Source organism: Nematostella vectensis, chromosome 3 (genome assembly GCF_932526225.1).
Source record: "Nematostella vectensis chromosome 3, jaNemVect1.1, whole genome shotgun sequence".
Taxonomy (NCBI): Eukaryota; Metazoa; Cnidaria; class Anthozoa; order Actiniaria; family Edwardsiidae; genus Nematostella; species Nematostella vectensis.
In genome coordinates this window covers 14,889,868-14,913,037 of record NC_064036.1, presented here as the reverse complement: position 1 = coordinate 14,913,037, position 23,170 = coordinate 14,889,868, and the positions used below count along the sequence as shown (strand labels likewise).

The 23,170-nt window shown below is 37.9% G+C and overlaps 3 protein-coding genes and 2 long non-coding RNA genes across 5 annotated transcripts; 3 read left to right on the top strand and 2 right to left on the bottom strand.

The window, feature by feature from the left end:
* Positions 1-42: 42 nt before the first annotated feature.
* LOC116604719 lies at positions 43-2,942 on the bottom strand. Its single transcript, XR_004291207.2, has 2 exons — positions 2,809-2,942; positions 43-2,308 (listed from the first exon to the last, which is right to left on the bottom strand). It is a non-coding gene; the product is annotated as an uncharacterized LOC116604719 (long non-coding RNA).
* A 94-nt stretch (positions 2,943-3,036) lies between these two features.
* Positions 3,037-6,542, top strand: LOC5522175 (riboflavin-binding protein). Its single transcript, XM_032367459.2, has 3 exons — positions 3,037-3,453; positions 5,179-5,418; positions 5,726-6,542. Exons 1-3 carry the CDS (start codon positions 3,052-3,054, stop codon positions 5,930-5,932), a joined length of 849 nt encoding a protein of 282 aa, XP_032223350.1. The 5' UTR covers positions 3,037-3,051; the 3' UTR covers positions 5,933-6,542.
* Positions 6,543-6,968: 426 nt separating this feature from the next.
* Positions 6,969-15,822, bottom strand: LOC5522176 (sulfide:quinone oxidoreductase, mitochondrial). Its single transcript, XM_001642001.3, has 9 exons — positions 15,582-15,822; positions 14,298-14,468; positions 13,424-13,477; positions 12,264-12,458; positions 11,563-11,793; positions 10,208-10,459; positions 9,871-9,981; positions 8,685-8,752; positions 6,969-8,474 (listed from the first exon to the last, which is right to left on the bottom strand). The coding sequence occupies exons 1-9, from the start codon at positions 15,768-15,770 to the stop codon at positions 8,414-8,416; spliced, it is 1,332 nt and encodes a 443-aa protein (XP_001642051.1). The 5' UTR covers positions 15,771-15,822; the 3' UTR covers positions 6,969-8,413.
* On the top strand, positions 12,453-12,814 carry LOC116604718. Its single transcript, XR_004291206.2, has 2 exons — positions 12,453-12,649; positions 12,718-12,814. It is a non-coding gene; the product is annotated as an uncharacterized LOC116604718 (long non-coding RNA).
* Positions 15,823-16,614: 792 nt separating the features above from the next.
* On the top strand, positions 16,615-20,869 carry LOC5522177 (calmodulin). Its single transcript, XM_032367460.2, has 6 exons — positions 16,615-16,830; positions 17,044-17,074; positions 18,379-18,513; positions 19,337-19,525; positions 19,941-19,997; positions 20,118-20,869. Exons 1-6 carry the CDS (start codon positions 16,828-16,830, stop codon positions 20,147-20,149), a joined length of 447 nt encoding a protein of 148 aa, XP_032223351.2. The 5' UTR covers positions 16,615-16,827; the 3' UTR covers positions 20,150-20,869.
* Positions 20,870-23,170: the final 2,301 nt, after the last annotated feature.

Here is a 23,170-nt window from a genome sequence, read left to right as displayed (position 1 = left end):
CATTTACCTATTTCTGCAAATAACCTTTCCATAGACTGTTTGTTTTTAGGATAATAGAAGGAGCCCACTGTTACAATGAGTGTAAATTACCAATTCTAGGAGATGTCTGGTTCTCAGATTTTGGTACCACAATTCGTTTGCACAAATGATTGGCTGCTGCTATTACTCTTTTAATTTTGCTAGAAATTCAAATTTTGAAAGTTAAAGGACTCCTTGTGAATATGTTGGAATATGTGCAACAACTTTGAAATTCAACAATGAAAGTGTGATTCCAGAAAAGATTCTTATACTAATATGGTGGCATTAGGCTATGATTTCCTCTGTAAGGTTACAGAGCTAGAGCAAAGCAAATTAAAGACTTAATTAATTTCTATGAGGGGGTATTAATAGTTTCTGGAAATAGACAATGTAATCACAACATGATCTCTTATTTATTATAGCTAAACTTGCAGGCATGGATTAAATATGGTTGCATTGCAGGGCTGGAAATTGCAGCGGTATCAGTTGCATTTGTAACTTTTGCCATTTGCAACTTATTTCACAGTTAACATGTTACTAATAGTCTGTAAAATAGAATCACTGTGCAACTACATCAACCAGGCCATGTTTAGAAGTTAACAAATCAGAAGCAATTATAAAACAAGGACCTAATTGGACCTAATTTCGAGTCATTTCTACTCTGCTAACTCGAATTCCCCGCTTACTCGAACTGATTTTTGCTTCCCTTCAGAGTTCGAGTTAGCGGGGTTCTACTGTAGCTGGCATGAGTCCCTGAATTCTTATGTAGTTTATCCGATAGGAGATTTAGACTCAGCCACTGTTGTTTTGTATATTCCCTTGGTTATTCTAAATACTTGAATTATATCATAAGACATTCGAGTCCATTTACCTTTGTTTAATTCTCGGCACAAGTACACCATCACTGATGACAGAGACAAACTTTTTCAAAATGGCCGCCAGTTTTGCAGTATCTTTTATACGTCAAACACTGTACACGTCACAACACAGGAACCCCAACATTTCCCCCTCCAGGTATCCCAGTAAACCCTGCGCGCAGGGTCTAGTTGCTCGGAGAGAGCGCAGCGACCTAGTCTAATCTTGGTATCGCATATGCGAAAAGCTGATTTTTCGTATCCACACCACAGGCTTCCCAGTCGGCTGATTTGTATTTTTATTTCACGCAGATCAGCGGTCTTTTTAGCGCATGCGCGAGTTTCATATTGTGGATGCGATTTTTCATGTCTACACCACAGGTTCCCCAGTCGGCTGATTTGTATTTTGAATTCATATCGATCAGTGGTCTTTTTAGCGCATGCGTGAGTTTCATATAGTGGATGCAATTTTTTCGTGTCCACACCACAGGTTTCCCAGTCGGCTGATTTGTATTTTGATTTCATATACATCAACAGGGTTTTTAGCGCATGCGCGAGTTTCATATAGTGGATGTAATTTTTCGTGTCCACATCACAGCTTTCCCCGTCGGCTGATTTGTATTTTGATTCCATATCGATCAGTGGTCTTTTTCGTGAACCCTGTACTGAGACATCGTTCGTCCTGTCCTCCGAGCATTCACTTTATATTAGAAACTTCTAGTTAATAAAAAGAGTGCATACACAGTGCGGTCTTCAGCCAGTTCAGGAGGAACGTGAATACAATAGCCTGACGTCATCGATCAAAACATTGAGGCCCAGTCTCCCTCGCTCTCAACCATATTCCCACCAGATTTAAAGATGGCGGATTAGAGAGCGTTTTGTCCATTCGACTCGATTCTGTTTATCGCAGAATTATGTAGGGCAACGAGCAAACGTGTTGACATTGTTTATTAGTTAAGCGATTTGAACAACCTATACGCACTACTACATTCCGAGACGATCGGATAAAGTATACTGGGGAGAAGTTGGAATCGTGCAAAGATTTGTCATGACATGGGATTTATATAAGTTACCAGTAAAAAGGTAACTACATGGAGTAACTTTGAACATTATCTATTTTTTGGTTAGTATTTTGTATAGCGGATGGAACGGCAACTGCGAGGAGGCTTTTTTTTTCAGGTTGTTTACTTCGCAAAGTCAACATGTGGTCCGAATTCGACCTCGATGGTAGTACTCTGCGATTTTCTGTTTTATTACATAGATGGAATTAGAGCCTTCACGATAAATTTGCTTGGTTCGACATTTTATTGGATATTTCGCTATCTAAAACCCATACAAGCGCTCAACCAAAACGAGAAAGGATTTGTGTTTTTATTGTCTACTCTACAAAATCAACACACTAATTTTGCTTTCTTGTTCTTTGTGTTGTCTAGAACCTGCAGATCAAGTCAAACAGTGAAAGTCACATAGTTGGAATTCACAAGACCCTTATATTTTAGTAGAGGCATATAAGATGTATCAATGCTCAAATAAATAAAAGTTACAATTGTAATATTTCCTTGGTATCATCGACCGATCATCGTCGACCATTCCGATTGCGATGCTCTGTCTTTGGCAATTCTTGGCACATTTTAACCCTAATAACACTTTAAGAACTATAAAGAGACTATAAGGACTGTATTTCAAATTATACACACTATAGGTAAGGCGAAACACAGGCTTCATCTAACTTCATACAACTGCTCTGATAACTCTATCGCGTAGATGAATAACAGAGACGTTGCTTCTCAGAGATGTACACTTTTTACTAGAGATGTGCACCTCACCAAATTTGGCGAGGGCATAGATTATTCATCACACAACCGGGAAAAAATAGTCTCATCACTGAAAAAAATACATAAGCAAGCTAAAACCAAGGTCCAATATGTGTACCTACCACATTTCTCTTCCAATATGGCGGACAAGACACTCGGTGCGCTATCGTCGCACTTCGATAAATAGATATTTATTTGAGAACACTGGCCGTATTTCACGTCGATCTACTCCTCTACTCCTCTAGCTTATGCAACAATCAGCTCCTGGATGTAGAGCGCGGGCGCGAAAAAAAAAACAGCTTTTCCGGTCTGCTGCAGTTTTCCAGCACGACTGACCTAGGCGTGACCTAGGTGAGACAATAGAAATGATTGCGTTACGCGTTCCTCCTGAACTGGCTGAAGACCGCACTGATACAAAGTCCCTGCTGCGTGATTGTGGGGCCCCTGTGGTCAAAACCCCTTTTGTCATGCTTAGTCCACGCAGCACGCACTGTCTACGTTACATCATGTCTGGGGCGAAAAGTCTGTGTGCTTTGGCGTTTCTTTTATGCTTTATTCTAGTGCTAAAGGCATCCTATGCAGTCGATACTTGTATTGAAGGACCTCTGCACAAGTCAAAGCCCGGCCCCGAAGGACCAGATTATGCCGAATGTTTCCCATGGAAGGAAAACTCCTGTTGCACGGCAGATTTTACGATCCAGCTCGCGAAGGATAGAGTCGAGAGCCTGTATAATTTGACGTATAACCATTGTGGTAATCTATCTCAGGTACAAATGAAGTCTTAGAGCATAGAATTTTAAAAAATAGGCATATGACAGATGTTTAGATCCCCCCCCCCCCCCTACCACAATCGCGCGCCAAAACGTGATCATTGACACATCATCGCATACTCGACACATGGCAAGTGCTAATTCACGCAGTTTTGCCGCCTATGCCTTGTTATAAGAAAATAGTCCATATCGTTAAACCTTGAAAACATTTACGCAATTTTGGCACAAAGTGTTTGCTATTCAAATATATACATGGTCCCCTCCTGGCCACGAGTCTGGATCAGCCCCTCGGGGGAAGCCCCCCCCCCTCCCTATCTGTTGTTTAATGCATCTGCTTGCAACTTTTAGTTTGAAATACTGGAATTCACAAGCAAACATAGTTAATACTATAAATGGCTTAGGCATAGTGTAAATGTCAACCTCCTAGGATCTCAAGGTTTGAGAAATTGTTTTGGGGGGAGGGGTGGGGTATGTAATTATTTTGTGGGAGGGGCGGGTATAACCTTGCAGGCATTTCTCGTATAGAAAGCTCTCGCACACAAATCCTTATAGATTTTATATGGTTTTTATTATTTTGATAGAAAATAGGAAAAATGATGATTTTGTATAGAATAATTTTTAGGAAGCGATAAAAATCACTTAGAAGTGCGAGATTTGGTGCTCCAGATGGGAGAGCAGTAAAGATGTCTAAAATCTTGAGATTCCCACCTAATGCGGAAGAGTTGACAGGCATGCTAAGGCCTGCCTCCTCCATCTCAGAACCCAACCCTACCCCTCCACCATTAGAGTGAAGATGTTACGAAAGACTTATAGAAGTAAATGGCATCTGCCTCTCTAGTTAATAGGGACAGCTAGGGTGTTGTGGCCAAAGGAGAATACTTTAGTAATTGATGATAAATGCCAATCTACTTCCAATGAAAATACAAATTGTACTACAATAGTAAAAGTCTATACTTTAAAGGTCCTTATCCTCGCTAGATCATAAAACACGAAGTTTTCATGTCCCGGTCTGTTGGAGAAAGGGTTGTAATTTATAAGACCGAATGTATTTTCATGTGCAGCTTTTAAACAAGAACACATGCTATAAAAGGGATCGCTCCACCCCCTTTTTTGCACTTCACATCTTACTTCCTCCTTAAGACTGCCTCCAGTAGAATACCAATTGACTAGGAGATATTTTGTCTTGTTATGCACTGTCATCAGTGTTGGTTCATATATGATACAATGTGAGGATGACTATAGACATGCTGCCTAATCAACTCAAACAACAAGTAGTTTTTATTAAAGGTTTTCATGCTTTTAAACACTCACGCGCACAATAAAAGGGAGCTCTTTAGGAAAGCTCTGAAAAATCAGTCAATCAAACCAGTCGAGTCGAGATTTCAAAGCGTGTGGACATGTTTCACTGAGCTCCCGACAAACCAGAAAATAGGTACCCAAAGAGTACATGAGTCTACAGGTGCCAACTAGCCTGCATAGCTGACGATTATGTTCAAGTCCTAAAATCGTTCCTAAAAACATTGTTCTGTGTCTCTTGTGAATTTTATCATTTCTCAAATCAATTCCATTGCTTACTGTTGCTGTTTCCATCTTCATATCTTAAAGTCCCTAATACAACAAATGACAGAGGCTTCTCCCCCCCCCCCCCCCCCTTCCTTGAAAAAATATAGATATGGCAATATGTCCTATAGAAGTCTCTTAATTTTTTGTTCACTTTTACAGCGCTGTGAAGCATTCGTAAAGAACGAGGAGTGCTTCTGGCAGTGTGAACCAAACCTCATCAAGTGGCATAAGAGCAGCGGAATCATAGATAGGGCACCCATCTGTGGGAGCTACTGTGATGCTTGGTTTCTTGCTTGTCAAGATGACATGACATGTGTGCAAGACTGGTTGAATGGCTTCAACTATACCTCCAGTACCTACACTTGTCCTGTCAAAAATAAATGTCGCACATTTAAAGAGGTACTGACTGGGCTAGGCACAACAAGTCCACAGACTCTTGAAATATATTTTTACCAGATCATTTGTAAAGAAATATGTGATGGATATATAGAGCAATTTGAAATAGGTCCTCGATTTGAAATTTTAGGGGGACCCCCTATACTTATGGACCAAGCTAACAGTCATAGTGACTCTTGGTATCTTTGATTTTAAGCATCTGGAAAGTCAACTAGCCTCTAGAGGTTAATACATATAAGTGCATTTATATTTAAAAGGGTTTGACATTATAACACAATGCAAAACTCATTTTATTGGTTTTGTTTTTCAGATCTTCAAGAGTGGTGAGGTGCTTTGTAACACAATGTGGGGAAGCTCTTTCAAGTATGAGGCAAGCAACAAGAACTGCATGGTTATGAACTTCACTGGCCCGAACCCAAACACCAAAGTTTCCCCAACCATCAGTAGTGCAAATACAATTGCCCAATTAAGTCTTTTGCTTCCTGTCATTATAGTGTTCAAGATGCTTATTTTGTAGAGCTTTTTACAGATAGGCCATATGAGATTTCTGTAGATAAACTAGTCCTTAGTTAGTGATTGCAGCATTCCTCACCAACTAGCTACTGCCCTACATTTACCTTCTGGCTCAGGAGGATCCTAGGTGGTTCAATCAATAAACCAAGCAACCCTCAATTTTTGCCCCAAGGACAAGCATCATCGACTTGCTGTAAATGGGCAATTTTATAGAACCTATCACTCTGCTTCAGAAACTCAGAAATTCTGACCCTTTATTTTATATCAGGGTTCAATCAATGTTAGGATATTTGTAGCACTAGCAAGATAAAAGGAACTTTCTAAATATGTCACAAAAAGTGGCATTGCTTTTTATTTAAATGTCATTTTTATGATTTTTAATTTATTTAATTTATTTAGTGATAATTGACTTGATTAAATAATGTATTTGAGGCAATGATAGATGAAGATAAATGAGCTGGAATGATTAGATTATTAAAATAGTCCTAAAGCTTCTAGATAATTGTGTCAGTATTATTGTAAGCATGATACAGAAAATCATGCTTTAAACTTGAAATTCTAGATTATTACATCATTTCAAAGCATAATTGTGAAATAAAAAATGTTGCTAACAAGGGCTCTAAAATACAGTCTGCATGATAACCAAGTACCAGATACCTTCTCCGCAGGAGTCTACAGTGGAAAAAGGCTTTTTTAATGCCTGGCTTCCTGTGTCATGTTCAAGAAAGAGTGGGGGCCTGAGTTAGTGGAAAGAGGGATTTTTCTCATTTCTTTTGTCCCCCTCCCCTCTTTTGGCTTCCAGTCCAACTCGCCACAGGAACCCCAATTCATAAAAATACTGAAAAAGTAAAAAAAATCACTTGAGATGCCTGCGGAGGAGCTAACTTTTTAACCCTTGTTGTGGCTGACAAGAGCTCTAAAATGCAGCTTACATGTACAAGCTGCTGACCCCTCAAAATGTCACCTGATATACTGTTACCTTTGTGTCTACCAAATTATTCAAGTGTCCCTGTGACTTGATGTATAACAGTACAATAGGCAAAAGATACATTTTTTTAATTCATACTACAATTTGTCCCAGTTTATCTCAACATTTGTTGTCCCTTACCCCATTCAATGTAAATAATTGGGCTAAAAACTACAGTACAAAAATATTTAAGTTTTCTGCAATCTAAATATAAGTGGGCTAAAGGGTAGATTCATGAATTAATCAGGGGTGTAGCCAAGTGGGTGGCTCATCCCTTTTAAATAACTGTATATCCAAGAAGTGAAAGCAAAAACAATCAAAATTTTTTTTTAAGTTAAAAAAAACTTCCTGATGGTAAACAAGTGAAGGCATTATTTCAAAACCCAGAATTCTTTTGAAGATCCAGGCAGACAATCAGTAAATGGATTGCCAAATCTCTGAACATAGGAACTTAATACATGCTCAAAGATCCAGCAGACTTTGCGGGCACTCCCAAAGGTCACTACCGCAGAAGAGCCGCTGGAAAAGTTTATAACAATTTTGAGTTCCAAAATGCTGGGAGCTGCTGTGCTGTGATATGGCAGTTTTTTAGGTGCGAAAAAAGGCCCAAAACAGCACAGCAGTGTTTACTTGTAAATCCTAATTAACAACGCTCGCATTGCTGACAAATGCTTTGCCTGTTTGATGGATCAAGTTACTTTGTTTTGGAAAAAAAACTCTGAAGCCAGAACAACTGCTTGTGATAAAGTCGTGTTTAATGAAAAAGAGTGATGTTTTTGCTCAGCTTCCAATGTTTTTTCCCAAAAAGTTCAAACTTTAATCAAGAACAAGACAACGATTTAGTGTGTACTGACCGAAAAAAAAAACATTTCTGACATTCCATTTTGGTATCTCAAGAAAGAAATTGTATTTAATTCCGTGAGAACAATTTTGATTTCATCGGCTGTCAGTTTGAAGTTGGCCTAAGCTTCCGACGTGTCACGCCCCCAGAACTGGTCTTACTAGGAAAATTTTCCAACAGCAATTCTGTGGTAGTGACCTTTGGAAGTGCATGCAAAGTACGCTGGATCCTCGAGCATGGACTATATAATGCATAATTTATAATGTAACTTAAAGGGGCAGTGTCATGGTAAGAGCTTTGCAATAGCTCTCTGGCCCAGACAATGAATTTCAGTCAAATTCTAATATTGACTTATGAGCCTTTGGTAGATGTGGGAGACTTAAATTCAAAGGAAATGACCACAAACTGTCAATAAACATAATTTTCAATCAAATATTGCATATTATTTTAACAAGGCATCGACAGCTTAAAGTTCAACTGTTTGTAGATAACTAAACGCCTACAATAAACACTGACTCCAGACATGAGCAGTACCATGACGCTGCCGCTTTAAGATCAAATGAACTGTCTTTTCATTCTTGTGAGCTGTAAATTCTTAATGCATATGGTGATTATCTTACAAAAATATTTTGGGCAAATAATTAGCATAGTCAGACAGCCATTAAACAGTCCATCCTTCATTTTTTAAGCCCCAGGTGAAGGGCCTTCCTCACAGTACCAACACCCGGCCACAGTCCCCTGGAAGGCAGCAGAATAAAAAAAAAGTAAGAAAACTTGTTAATGGCAAATAAAAAAAAGTGTCCTTACAGCAAAAAAAGTCTCAAAACAATAGTTTTGACAGTTGTTTAGCAGACTGAAATAGTACAGCTGTGGAAATACCCCTAGTCCCCCACCACTGCTATGGCCCCAAGAAAAATAATGCAAGAATCACATAAAATTTGTACTTACTTGATGAGTGCATTCCAGTATACTTCAGGGAGGATGTCTTTCTTCATATAGTACATGGAAGATCTTTCCTATTTACAAAATAAGAACAGCTTGGCTTATTACAGTAGTCACATCCATAAGCAAGTGCATCTGCTGCGCATCTGTTTGTGGGTCTGACAATTCAGATGTGTGCGACCTGCCTAAGACATGTCTTAATCCTGAATTACTGTACACAATGGAGTTGTAGGCCGATTTACACTTTAGGACTCTAGTTGTAGAGGTGTTGCGGGCAAGTTTCATATGACTAAATCATGTTGTTTTTGACAACAATGTGCAACTTTCGCATGTCAAACATGAAAGAACATGCACAACACAACAAGGGAATTGAATTTGATTAAAATTTGAATTTTCTACAAATCTTTAAAAATTTTCCTGGCCGCCCGAAAGGAGAGAATAATTCCAAGTTTTGGCGGGAAAATCTAAAAATATTTTCCTTAAATCTGTTAAAATTCAGACACGGCAACACGACAAAATATTGCCGAAGTGTTTTCTATTGCAATGCTACCACTAATGAAGCAAAGAATAATCGAGAATTATACATAAAATATCATATTGTTGTAAGTTTAAAAAACAGAGTGCGCTTGTAAGAATGTCGCGTGTTCACAATGCAAAAAAAAAAAAACAATTTATAGACTACAAAATAAGGTATCTGCTAAATTTTGCAGATTTGTTTCCTAAAGTTAAAATAATCATTTGACTACCAGGTTGAGATATAAAGATGACGGTAAAACTTGTAACCACACAACGATGACATTGAGACAGGAACTGTTTTTCTCATGTAATTTGTGTGACATCTACGTCACAAATGACTGGACCCTGGCCTTTCAGTTCACAGCCTTTTATCCAAAGGTTGACCAAAATACCTCAATATTACAGATTTGAGTTATTCGTGCGAATGCACATTCATAGGGTCCATACAAATCACATATCATTTGGAAGATAAAAATAATATAAAGAATTGACCAAATCTATCAACTCTGAAAGGTTACAGTATATAGACCTTAAATAAGTGAGAACCTAAAATGGGGGATGTAAACCTTTATCATAATCAGTCAGGTTTGCACTCCCAAACAATAAGCACTCAGGTCATGAAAACAGCAATTTTATAAACAAGCACTTATGGCATAGTATATGAAAATCATTTTACCTTTCCTTGGTCAAAGGGGAAAGTCTCCAGAGGGTTCCCTTCAAAGTCAAACTCTGCCAGGACTAGTCTACCATATCCAGTTACTAAAGGACATGATGTGTACCCATCATACTGTTAATTAAACACCAAGCAATTAATAAGGATAGAATCTGGACTGTTTCCGTTTAATGTTTTATGGCTCACATGCATACCAAGAAACAAAGTGTCTTACAATGAATGTGTCCTAAAAATTGTATTTCTTTATGTATTTATCTAGAGACTTTTATCACATTTTACAAATAAAACTTTCTACCTATTTATTACTTACTTCCTATTTATAGATACCAAAGCTACTTACCGCCGCCCTCATTGGCTTGCCTTCCATCAGGCTGTACAGATTTGCTTTCAGCACACCAGACTGCCCCGCTACAGCTGCAGCAGTCTTGCCATTAGGGGAATTTGTGCAGTCACCAATACCAAAGATATTCTCATAAGTTTTATGCTGCGTAGTAATTTTGTTCACATCGACGTATCCTCTTTCATCTGAAACTGGGCTTCCTCTCAGGCACTCCGGCGGGCTCATGGGAGGGGTAACATGAAGGAGATCATACTATTATGGAAATAAGAAAGTACAATCAATTACCCTGAAGAATGGGCATTTTCCCAGAAGATGGAATTTTGAATTTGAAAGTAGTATTGGCAGGTTGTTGATTGTTTACAGCTGTCTTGATATTATCCAATAAAGCTTGGTGTTGGTTTGAAGGGCTTAAAATACTTCAAAAACAAACTTCATGCTGCCAAACAATGCCCTTTGTGCTCAGATTCAATCATTTGGAAAACAGCAAATTGTAAAAGTTGTATGGTATAACTAGAAAGACTACAGGCAAGCTGTAGAAAAACTAGATGGTCTGCGTAGGCGTGGTGTAGACAAGGTATGAATCAAGGATGAAAAGGTATGTTAAACGCCTCGGTGAAATAGAGTGGTTGCGCTGACGTTTCAAGCGTTAGGGCTAACACTCTAAATAGGGCTGACCCTAAATGTACATTATTGTTGATAATTATTCTACATAACTGTTTAGTAAAATTACAGGCAACAGAAAAATGCCCAAATGTCTAGCATTGTTTTTTTTCAATAATTAGAATGAATGGCATGAAAAATTTCCATTGTAACTGGATAATGTGTAGTATTAAAATGCCAGACTTTTTCAAACTACTTCACAGTAAGCCCTATATATGAAATGGCAAAATCTCAGTAAAATTTGTGAAAATCATCAAGCAATCATGGATACAAATTTACATTGTTGGGACGTTTTTATACATTAATGCAATTTTACTCTTCCCACTCTCTACTTCCTAAATACTTTTGGTAGAATAATGCCAAGTACTTCTAACATTGTACACCAAAACAACATTGTGCATACAGATACTAGGGCTCAAAGTAAGCAACTAAATGGTTGCATTTGTGACTAATGCTATAGAAAAATAGAATTTGGTTGCAAACCAGAGACCAACAAAATCAGAAAAAGATGTCACTTGGGATACTGAATAATATACTTACTGTAGAATAAATCCTAAATAATCCTAATTAGTCCTATTAGGGACTTTCAAAATTGCTAATGCTGCATATTATTTCAAGTGCATGTTTATTTTGTGTGTGTGTTCCCAAATATAGCTCCCCTTAGTTTTGGACTTGTATGTAAGTATATGTCATACCTTATAAGACAAACGATTTCTCTCCTTGCTTGTGTCTGCTTCAGGATCTATTATCTCAAAGATAGCTTCTTTTGTGTCTGGATTCACCTCCACGAGGTTATGATAAAAGTTCAGATGAATACCCCTGTCTTCTACAATCTTTGTCAGGACATCTGCATACTTCTTCACTCCAAAGATTCTTCCAAGAGCTGTGTTGAACATGATATTGGATTTATTCCTGATGGCTGGTGTCTAAAAATAAATAAATAACATACTATGTAACAAACTGATTTTTTCCTTTTTTTATCTTCCTTCAGCTTTTATGATGAAAAGGTTAATTGTTTATGTTTATGAACTTTTAATTATACAGTGTAATTTTTAATTTGAAGTTTTAAATTGGCTAATACGGTTCTTTGGAGCCAATCTGAGGTCTAGGTACCATACCTGGTTATTAAAAGGCTTAAATTTTATGCCAGAAATTTCGCAACAATCTCTTTTGATTAACATATCCAGAGCTGTCAATTCACCTGCATAAGCCCCGTGCCAAGAGATTTCGGGTTTTTTATTTTAATACTTTTTTTTGTAAAGCCCAATTTGTACCCAAAATCACTCTCTTTGCTCAAAATACAAAACTCTTTTCATGCTTGAGGTATGGATCTCTTGCAGATAGAGACAGACTTAAAAAGGTTAACAGGGCTCTAAAATAAAACATCGAATCTAACCTGTCTAAGATAATCCTCTGTGATGTACATAATTTTCTGTGGTGCGCCAAGGCATTTGATAGGAGTGTTAGGAACAGTGAATATTGCGTTCCCCCCTTGAAAGCTCTGTAGGTTTTTCCATGTGTCCATCACAGTTGCTGCTGAGTAATTTGAGCCAATTCCCGGAGTGCCGAGCGCTTCTGGGAGGTTTTTTACCTGAAAAACAATGTAGTCCAGTCAATTTGTGGTTTCAGGTGGAACTACTTGCAATAAAATTTCTCTCAAAGGATTTGGAATAAGTGATACAACCTAGTTTACATACTAAAAGTCGAAATTAAGTGAAACAAACTTACAAGTTTAAGTTTGTACAAGTCAGAGAGTCAGAGTTTGTAATGGCCGACAGCTTGGTGAGTTTTTCATTTTCTCGATTCTTATGTCGTTGTTATTCGCACTTATAGCTGTAATTTTATTGTAGAAAACCGCTAGAAAGCTACATTGTAGAAGGAGCTGCCAGGTTCCGGAAGTTAATAAGTGTGTTATTCAAGCATCGGAATAAATCGTTGTGTTTATAATCGGTAGTCGTCGTGGTTTATGAGCCCCATCGCCTCGCGGGCCTGCGCGAGGAGGTGACATGTAACAACAACTAAGTAGCTAGCCTATTCAATGTATGTAATACTGCAGTAATCAGGAACACTTTTGTGTTTTCTTGAGGTTTTACACCAGCCTAGAGAAAGCTAGTTACACTTCTGAGAACTGAATAGTTGTATCAATCGTCCTAGGTACCAGCTTCTAGCTCCAGCACGATTAGTCCAAGCTATGAAAAGCGGCAGCTGCATGCGCCATAGGCATATAGAACCCGAGGCCACTCTCTACCCCGGACACATGCAGCTGCCGCTTTTCATAGCTAGCAAACACTCTACCAAGTTTTTTCTTCTGAGAACCGGGGACAGACACCTCCAGTACACATATCGCTGCTAGAAATGGTGCAGTGCAAATGCAAGCAAATCAGATTGCATTTGCTTTGTCTATGCTGGTGTAAAATTTCATAGATTGACTGGACTAATCGGAAAAGGACCTACCACAAACAGTCAAACAGATGATGGCATACAACTATGTAGCTCTATTAAATGCCATTTATGTCAAAATCATCATCAGTTTTTTTTTCTACTTCTTTTACTTACCATATCAAATCTTAGCTGCAGTCCAACAGCAATAATGAGAAACTCGTAGCTTAGCTGAAAAAAGCAAAACTTATTACCTTATCAATCTTTATTTTCATGTAATTTTGCAAACATTTTCCCAGCACATTTCGTGAGTCTTAAATGTCGCAATCACATGGAAACATTGTGTTTGCGAGGGATTTAAATCATGAATTATAGTTTAGAATTTAGAGTGACTAAAGAATTTAGAGTTTAGAATTTAGAGTGACTGTATATATAACCATGTTTATATAAATTTGAGATGCTATCCAAAAGTCACACAGCATACTATACCTCAGTTCAATCCTCTAATATAACCTTGTTTACATAAATTTGAGATCCTATCCAAAAGTGATATAGCATACTACAACTCAGTTCCATTCTCTAAAATAACCATATAAATATGAGATAATATCCAAAAGTCATATACTATAGCATAATCTAACTCAGCTTCATTCTCTAATATACACTCTTTTTTTATAAGAACGTCTAATTTATAGTTGAGGCTGGGCCGTTCTCATTTTTGGGACATTTTAAGGCTGAATATGTTCTGGATGATGTTCTTAAATTTCAGTTTATATAAGAATGTAATTCCCAAGGAAGATAACTAAACTAATGATCAATAGCAATAATAAGATTGATACTATGAGCACAATTTGATTCTGCATTTGAGAATGTATAAGAACTAAAGAACAGATAATTTTTCTGCTACCTCAGCCTCGACATGTTCTTAGCATGTTTTTAAAATTTGTTGAAATCTCAGGCTGGACATTCTAATAAAAAAAGGTTCTTATAAAAAAGAAAAGAGTGTAACCAAATTTGAGATCCTATCCAAAAGTCATATAGCGTAATCTACCTCAGTTCCATCCTCTAGTATAACCAAGTTTTTATCAGGCTGGAACTCCTTTCCTCTGGTCTTGAACCATTTGCAGATCTTTGGCATGACATCTGTCATTGGTTTGGCGGACTCTTCCAGCGGCTTTATTCCTCCACCAACTAGTGTCCATAACGGTTGATAGTAATGTACCTATATCACAAGAAACAGACTCATCAGAGATGTATCTAAAAATGGGTGCAAGGGGTTTGCACTTCCATTAAAAATGCCAAAAAAAAAATTTTTTTTCATTTATGAGTTGTTGAGATTCAATTTTTGATGATTACAGGAAATATATACAAAAATATATATTAATCAAAAATTCCTATTGTTTTATGATATTTTTTGGTACTTTACAGATTTTTTTTTCTCTCTAAATTTTAGTCTGTCTCTATTTTCATGGTCTCTTGTAAAAAATTTTTAGCTGATAAAAGTAAAGCTTAAAAGTGGTAATCACACAGTTTACTTCATGTGGATTGCATAACAATATGGCCAACAGAAACCTCAACCGACAAGAGACAAAAGATTAACAGGTCATTTATGACACACTGCTTTTACTATTTTGAATTCTTTTTTAACATTTTCTGTTAAAAATCATGGCTTCTTTGAGCAGGAATGCTCGGAGATTGTTATGTAATCGACTGGAAGTAATCTAGGGCAATTGCTGCTTCAATATATGTGTTTGATGTCTTAAAACCGGTGATTCTTGTGACGAAAACATGGAAAGAATGAATAAAACTGAGGAAAAGAGGATGTTTGAGCTTAGAAAATGTACAAGCTTATTGTACAAGGTTGTTGAGTATTCAATCATCCTCCTTCTTGATAATGACCTCTACCTACCCCCCATCTCTAATAACAAATAACCTTCATCGAGTTGCTTATTGTTCACCCAATGAATAATCTGGGAAATCACTATTAATAATTGGGTCCACAAATACTTCATTGTTCTTCTACAAACCAAATACGATATGTTCGAGATGAGAATTGATAAATACTATTTATAAATACAAACTGATACAATTAGCCGTAAACTGGAGAAGGCCAATATACTTAGGCACCATAGTGCTAGAAGTGCTTCCTGAGCACATTTTACACTTGATTGCATGGCGGAAAGACGCCAAAACAACACTCTAAACACTAATTGTTTCACATTACTACTATCTCGCAATGATCAATCTATGTAGCACCCAGAGACCCAATAATGAAACCAAGGAGAAGAAATCGACGTGATAACTGTAGTTTGGTATTTCACGTGTTCTCTCTCACCTCAGACGGTTCCACAACGGCGGTAAACCCCTGGCCAAATTTCCGACACAAAGAGTGTGCAATAGCGAGACCGCCAGCCCCACCGCCCACAACCACAAACTTATAAGCTTGCTTGGACCTAAGCTGGCTGGAGGTACTTAGCGATCGGCAGCTCTTTGCGAGCAATACGAGTTTTTGTCGTGACAACATCTTTACGCGTTTCTGGTACTTCCCTGACTCGGCTCATAGACACTGCGCAAAAAGCTCTTTTTATTCGATCATTTATGCGGAACTGTGATTGGCCAAATCCTTGTTTATTATACTAGAGATGTAACAAGCGTTTTGATTGGCCACTGGTTTTTTATTTGTGCGCACCACGGGGTCATTCGACTTACGACTTGATGAGTCATAATGAGTTCGATATGACTCAGCAAAAACAAAACAAACTGCTGTACTGTAGCAGTTCCCAAACGGCAGAGAGCAGGGTCAAAAGAAAAATAATGTTTGTTAACGGCTCCATGCCATTACAGAAGATGGAGAAGTTCGCCGTTAGCTATTCTACTCTATGTTTATCTTTTGCCTTATGTACTTTGAGTATTCCGGTCGCCTCCATTTATTTTCTGTTTTGACTTTTACTAGTTTGGCGGCAATAAAAAAACAAATACGTTTCGAAATAAATTTTGGTAATGATTTGAGTATTTTTCAAATATTGCCTTTCAAAAAATACAGAAAAAATAACAATAAGCTACTAACCTTGAATTTTTAATGTATACTTTATTCTAAAAATAAACTATACCCAATATATAAAATCGCCCCCAGGCGACAGAACAAAAAGGTTGAATTTCCTGTCTGGTGTTATGATAAAAGCCTAAAAGTGAATTATATAGTGCTTTTATAGAAAAGCAGTCATTTGCTCAACCGAACGGTATCTTTGCTGTTTTAGCTTACCAGCTCAACGACGCATTCGTTTTGCTACAAATGTAGAGCCGAGAGGGGAAGTAACAGTAACCACGAAAAAATATTTAAAGACATTAGCGGAAAATAAAGTGTTTGATTTAGCTCAAAGACAACTGCCCTCTCCCTCCCCGCCCTCCTTGCATACAGCTGCTCGTGTCACACAACGCTCGTGTCACACAACGCTCCCAGTACACAAAATAGACTTATCGGGGCACCTGTGCTTCATGACGCTGGCCAAAAGAATTATTGGCTCGTGTTTACAGGGAGAAAAAAGAAAGCTTTTCATCGAAGAAACAAATTATCGGTTATTATGGTAAGTTATTTTCTCTTTTTGTATGATTTATACTGGAAGTGCACTTTAGACTACTAAAAAGCGTTCATAGAAGTATATAACCTGCTTTAAGTCGAAAACATCGGGAAATTGAATGTTTGCAAATACCGTGAGGCTTCTAGCTTTGATGATTCGAACTTTCTTGAACTTTTTTGGGTATTCAATTATGTTTTGAACAACGCCCTCTTATTTCAGGCCGAGAGATTTAAAGAAACAGAAATAGACGGTAAGATGAAGCATCTTTTCATAAGGAATAATTTGATTAAGGTGTATTATAGAATAATTTAGTTTTCGGTAGAATTCGTCTATTATTTTTTTATTTCCCTCAGGTATCTCGATTGTATAGACAGATCCCACAAAATAACATAAATTTAAATCATGCTATTTTTTATATTTTTATTTTATTAATTTTTGTTATAGTTTTCTTTTTTGGGGGGGGGTAAAATTAAAAATTCTGTAAGTTTTATTTGCATTCCTTGGCCTTATCTTTTTGTTTGTATGGTTTAATCCGCCTTTGTTTTTCGTAGGGAGGTGTTGAGGATTAAATTATACCCTCCAATTTTAAAGAGCTTTAGTCAGCCTTTGTTATTGTTTTTATTCAATACCTGAAAACAAAGTTTTAAATTTCATTTACCAAATGCAATAAAAAATAACACACAAAAGCCACCCAAAAAGAACTTATAGAGAGAAACTCTTTCTCTTGGTATTTTGTTAGAATGCTGATTGGCAACTGTCATCCACATCAATGTTTGTTGAAGACCTGGGAATCTATCTTGTTTTCAAAAAGAGAAACATTGTTTGTTTGTTTTTTTACCTGCAGGCAGTATAATAAGGTGTACATCCTAAAAACCAGTGCTTATCTTGATAATGTCTGTTAAAATTTTCACTGTCACCATTTCAGGCATATCTCATTACCCTGCCAGCATTCCTATCTTCCTGTTTGGAGCTTTAGTCAGCCTTTGTTATTGTTTTTATTCAATACCTGAAAACAAAGTTTTAAATTTCATTTACCAAATGCAATAAAAAATAACACACAAAAGCTACCCAAAAAGAACTTATAGAGAGAAACTCTTTCTCTTGGTATTTTGTTAGAATGCTGATTGGCAACTGTCATCCACATCAATGTTTGTTGAAGTCCTGGGAATCTATCTTGTTTTCAAAAAGAGAAACATTGTTTGTTTTTTTTACCTGCAGGCAGTATAATAAGGTGTACATCCTAAAAATCAGTGCTTATCTTGATAATGTCTGTTAAAATTTTCACTGTCACCATTTCAGGCATATCTCATTACCCTGCCAGCATTCCTATCTTCCTGTTTGTTTCTATCAGCTCACTTATCCTGTGTTTCATCTCTGTTTTATGCATTTGCATTTGTTTGTGTCTTACAAAGACGTGACATTGATATGTACACTGTTAAAACAAACTGTAAGACAACACTTTTAGCAGGGTAGTACCTCATAAGATAATCAGTATTGATCTTGATAATGTCTGTTATTATTTTCACTGAGTTTTATTAATTTCATTGAATTCAGAGTTCAAGGAGTGCTTTTCCTTGTACGATGGAGACAACGACGGTTTTATTGGCAAGGATGAGCTAGAGTTAGTGATGCGCTCGCTTGGGGAACCTGTTACCTACCTTGAACTGGAAAAGATTATGAAAGATTCAGGTGAACTGTGGCAAGTTGTGTTTAGACTGCTTGCAGCCAGTTCTTGTGTGAATATCAGTAAAAATTAGAGAAAAAAATTTCTTTGTTGCATGTACTGTCCTATAAATCACCACAGGCTTTCAGTTTGTCATGCCACAGGGGGTAAAACTTTTGTTGGTCCTTCTCCTGTGCAGATTAGAGCAATTTACTTTGGGTATACAAACGGACTAGCCTGTGGTGACCTACAATTGCACATTTTTCTCTTATTTTTGCTGACATACAGCAAAGAAGGGGTTGTAAACAGTCTAAGTTTTGTAGTCTTTTTTCCTTCTGTAGAATAATTTTGGATGCCATCATTAGTGTTCTGATTTGCCAAGAAGAAATCCTGATTAGAGTACACACACATACACATATGTTTGATGAAATTACCATGTGCATGCTGTGGTTTATCTAAAAAGAATGTGGCTTGGGTGTGGCTCAAGATTATTTTGCCACTTAAATCCAACAGAGTACATTTGAAATACTACTAATGCTTGAGATGACAAGTCATTAGGCATCTTTACTGTAGCACCATCATTTTCCATCTATCATGTTGACTTTTTCTACCTTAAGGAACTAAAAAATAATATGATACCGAAGTAGCGGTTTTCACCCCTAACCAGTGGTTGGGGAGGCATGTAGCTAGGGTTGGGTGCTGGGTGCATATCTACACCCTCCCCCTCCCCCTTGGCCAGCAACACACAGTCATGTCTCATCCAAGATAAGACAAATTTTAGGCTTTTCGTATATGAGATATATGACTGCCATGAAGCACACAAACTTACTGTGGTATTCCTTTATTAAGGTAAAGAAAAGTTGAGGTTTCCAGAATTTCTCAAGATTATGGCTGAGCAGAAGGCAAGAAGTGTCAACACCAGGCAAGAAATCCTGGCAGCATTCCAAGCATGTGACCTAAGAAAAACAGGAACGGTCACCAAGAAGGAACTCAGAAAAATCATGGTTAACACTGGTGAACGCATCGGGAAACAGGAGTGTAAGTGTTATTTTTTAACTTAAAAGAGGACTAGAAATATCTAAAGTTGTGAGATTCAGAATGCAGAGCTGTAGCAGGCCACGTAAGATTGGGGTTGGGGGGGTCACAATACAGAAACAGTTAATAAATATTGGGTGGGGGGCACATCCATGCCCCTACTGGTCATTTTCTTATAATTTTTTAAAATATTGGGGGGGGCACATGCCCCCCAGTGCCCCACCCCCTGCTACGGCCATGGAATGTGTGGATACGTGGCTTTTTAGCTGTGTGACAAGCAAGGCCTTAACAACAACACACCTTTAACATACTGTAAATGCAAAAATGCCCCTCAAACTCCCCCCCCCCCCCCCCCCCCCAACCTACACCACCACTACCTGGTCCTTTTTATCAATAAACTCTTGTGCTTTTTTCACAGTTGACCAAATGCTCCATGATTTTCACCTTGATCGCAGTTCTAGCATCTGTTATACCGGTAGGATTGCGCTCACCACATGTTTTCCTAATAGTTTCTGTGTTTGGTTATTTATTCTTGTCGTTCTTAAATCTTTAGAAAAAAACATTGTCAAACCCTTCCATTGTCACTTTCTTCCAGACCTTGTCTGTGCTCTAACTGAAGTAAACTAAAGGCTCAGCTATTCACTGCAGACTCTTCAACTATATTGTATGTAATCTATAAAAGAAATCCTAATGGACAAAAGAAGAGGCAATCTTGTCATCATAAGCTGGCTCCCTTAGGTTTAAAAAAGATCATAGGAGGAGCAAGTCTACTATTCATTCACTCTGACCTATGTAACGCAATGCACTTGACCCCAGTAACTGAGTTCAAGTGCACAACGTGACAGAGGTCAGGACGACGGCATAGAAGATTAAGAAGAGATATGATGTATTGTGAAAAAGTTTTAGTTGTCAGTAAGAAATGTGTTTTCAAGTAAATCCAAAGGTTGCTTAGAATCAGAGTACTCAGTCAGTGCTGTAGCAGTGGGCGGGGCACAGGGGACACCCCCCTACTCCCCCAATATTTGAAAAGATTATAAGGAAATGATCAGTAGGGGCGTGGCTGTGCCCCCCCCCCATTATTTTGAGATCTGCTACAGCTTTGTCAGTGGTATTTTCAAATCTTTCATATGCTTTTCAAAAGAGGTTTTTTTGCTTCTTGAATGCACTAAATAAGGGAATCATTACCATTGCTGTCTTTCATTCAACAAATAATGCACTTAGCTGCAAACAAAATTTAAACATAAAAAGCCTTAAGCAAATATTTAATTACTTAATAGTATAGGTAGAAAATAAACTTGTGTGTAGTATCATTTTTAAAAATAAACTGTGCTATGCTCTGTCTGTCAATTAAGAATTTTAATTTCAACGCGATGATTGGCTTCCAGAGTCTCCCAAACTTTCAAATGCATAATAAATTTTATTGTAAAAACACTGCTCACCAAATTGCTTTAGACTTCTATGTGCTTATTATGTACAAGGACACAAAACGGCTGTTATGCAAAATATCTGTTCCGCAGCCCGTTTTTTGGCTGGCTGGGAAGATGTTAGACCCCTCGGTTGCTGGGAAAAAATCGTCCAGAATGGTTCTGCTTGCAAATATGTGGAGTCGAGCTAGTCGTGCTGGGAATATTTTTGGGGGCGCTGGAGCGAATGCTCGGGGGAAAAGTCGTCCCGATCGGTTATATTTTAACGTGTTCCGGGAAGAGGGCTTGTTCTATGTACTTTACTTGTATGAACTTTACTTTGGCAAAAATTAATATTATATAGTCATGTTTTAATGACATAGTTAAAAGGGCAGAAATCGTGCGAACATTTTTTAAAACGATGTTTTTTCTTATAGATGCCAAGTCATGTAAATCATGTCTGCTGTTTGGAGGATCCTTATAATTGAAAAATTCTTTGACTGCTTAAAGAGTTCTATTTGTGTGTATGGGGTGAGAGGTGCGGTGTGACTAAAGTGGTAAAACTTTGCTTTCTTTTTTTCGTAGATTTTGGATCTGTGCCTCAAATTACCTTTTTATTTCATTTACCAGTACCAGAGTACCAGATGGCAAAGGAAAACAATTGGGGTAGGACGAAGTGGGTGGTTTGTTGTAAAATCTAAATTTAACTAAACATGAAAAACATGACATGTTTAAAGAAATAGATAGATTGTTGATAACCAACCCGGATACTTGGATATGACAGCGGATTCTACTTACAATACCATGTAATGGAAATGGCATACTGCTGTTAAAGCCTGAAAGAAAATGATAAAAAAAACTAAATTACTAATAATAGCAGTTTAACGTCATTGGTCCTCGGGGGATTTTCCCAGCTTTCAGCGGCTTGTTTAAGACACTAGTCTCTGTTTACCATATCATTACAAATCATGTTTTATTTTGTTTTTAGATAAATAAGACTTAGTAAAATGACTCAGGAAATAAACGCCGTTACTCTCAAAATAGAAATTGTCATTAGTTTGCCTCATGGGGAGTGAGAGACACGGTAATGTATATAAACATACTCTGTCTTGAATTTAAGGCAAAAAACTCTGCGTAACACCGCGCTCACCTGCATCTTTTCGCCAAGAGGTAAGATGTTTTTGGTCAAACCCATTTCTTAGCCTGAGGTTAATTTCTCTTTTAGCTAACTTGTTTGACACATGTTCGAGGATCCAGCGTACTTTGCGGGCGCTCCCAAAGCCGGTCACTACCGCTCTACCGTCACTCTAGTCTTACTAGGAAATCTTCCCAGCGGCAATTCTGCAAGTGACCTTTGGGAGCGCCCGCAAAGTACGCTGGATCCTCGAGCATGTGTTTGTCATAGACGTGAAGGTTTTGATCAAGGACCCAGCGTTTTTTTTATTCGACCACGGTACATTTTGATTATGGGGGCATGTTTTGAGTTTACGGTGCTGTGTCTTTGCCCTGTAATCACTGTTGCGGTTATTTTAGTATCTTTTGTTGAGCGAAATTTCCCAATTAAAGTTGCCGTGTTCCGGCAAAAATAAAAATAGGAAGCTGGTTTAACCCATTTACTCCTATGTGACCTGTAACGCCCTGGAGTCCCGCACGACGACGGCTGGGTCAACGCGATCGAAAAAGATGTTTTCGCGCGTGGCTATCGATAATAATTTAATTGCAATGGAATAAGCAAAACATTACAGTCAGAGACAGATAAAAATAAACTAAGGACATTTCTACAGCGGCGAACGTAGTTAGTGGAGTTTACAGTGCAAACGTCTGCGTCCTCACTTGATCGTCAAACTTGGAGTTTTTACGTCGTGGTTTATGGAAAACGGCTGAAATGTATCAGACAGAATCCATTTCTAGTATGGCTCTTTGAGTTTTCAATTGTTTTCTGCCGTCGGCGTCCGCGTTGCCGTCGTCAGCTCAAAAATAGCCAGGAGTCAATGGGGTTAATCCACCACCCCTAGATTTTAATCAAAATAACTAGGCCTTTCTAGACTAGACTTGTGCTGTGAGATAACATTGACCCCTCAACCGGCCTGAACCGGCTCTTTGGGAAGTACCCACAACCAAAAAAAAAATACAAACACAACAAGAAGAAGTACTCAGGTATCAGGAGAAATGGTCTTTAAGATGTGCATCCAACCTAAGTGACCGCAACGACTCCAGCCAAATAATAGCTCAGGTTCTTTGACAA

Bases quoted from the DNA above. Each gene is read 5' to 3' on its own strand.
- LOC5522176 (XM_001642001.3), bottom strand. From the start codon at position 15,770: ATGTTGTCACGACAAAAACTCGTATTGCTCGCAAAGAGCTGCCGATCG. The intron at 13,478-14,297 runs GTAGATTACGCT...TGCTTTTTTCAG, and splicing joins TACTAGAGGATGGAACTGAG to CTAAGCTACGAGTTTCTCAT. The intron at 10,460-11,562 runs GTATGACATATA...TTTCCATAATAG, and splicing joins GAAATCGTTTGTCTTATAAG to TATGATCTCCTTCATGTTAC.
- LOC5522177 (XM_032367460.2), top strand. The intron at 18,514-19,336 runs GTGAACTGTGGC...TCCTTTATTAAG, and splicing joins AAAGATTATGAAAGATTCAG to GTAAAGAAAAGTTGAGGTTT. The intron at 19,526-19,940 runs GTAAGTGTTATT...CTTTTTTCACAG, and splicing joins ACGCATCGGGAAACAGGAGT to TTGACCAAATGCTCCATGAT.
- LOC5522175 (XM_032367459.2), top strand. From the start codon at position 3,052: ATGATTGCGTTACGCGTTCCTCCTGAACTGGCTGAAGACCGCACTGAT. The intron at 3,454-5,178 runs GTACAAATGAAG...TCACTTTTACAG, and splicing joins ATTGTGGTAATCTATCTCAG to CGCTGTGAAGCATTCGTAAA. The intron at 5,419-5,725 runs GTACTGACTGGG...TTTGTTTTTCAG, and splicing joins AATGTCGCACATTTAAAGAG to ATCTTCAAGAGTGGTGAGGT.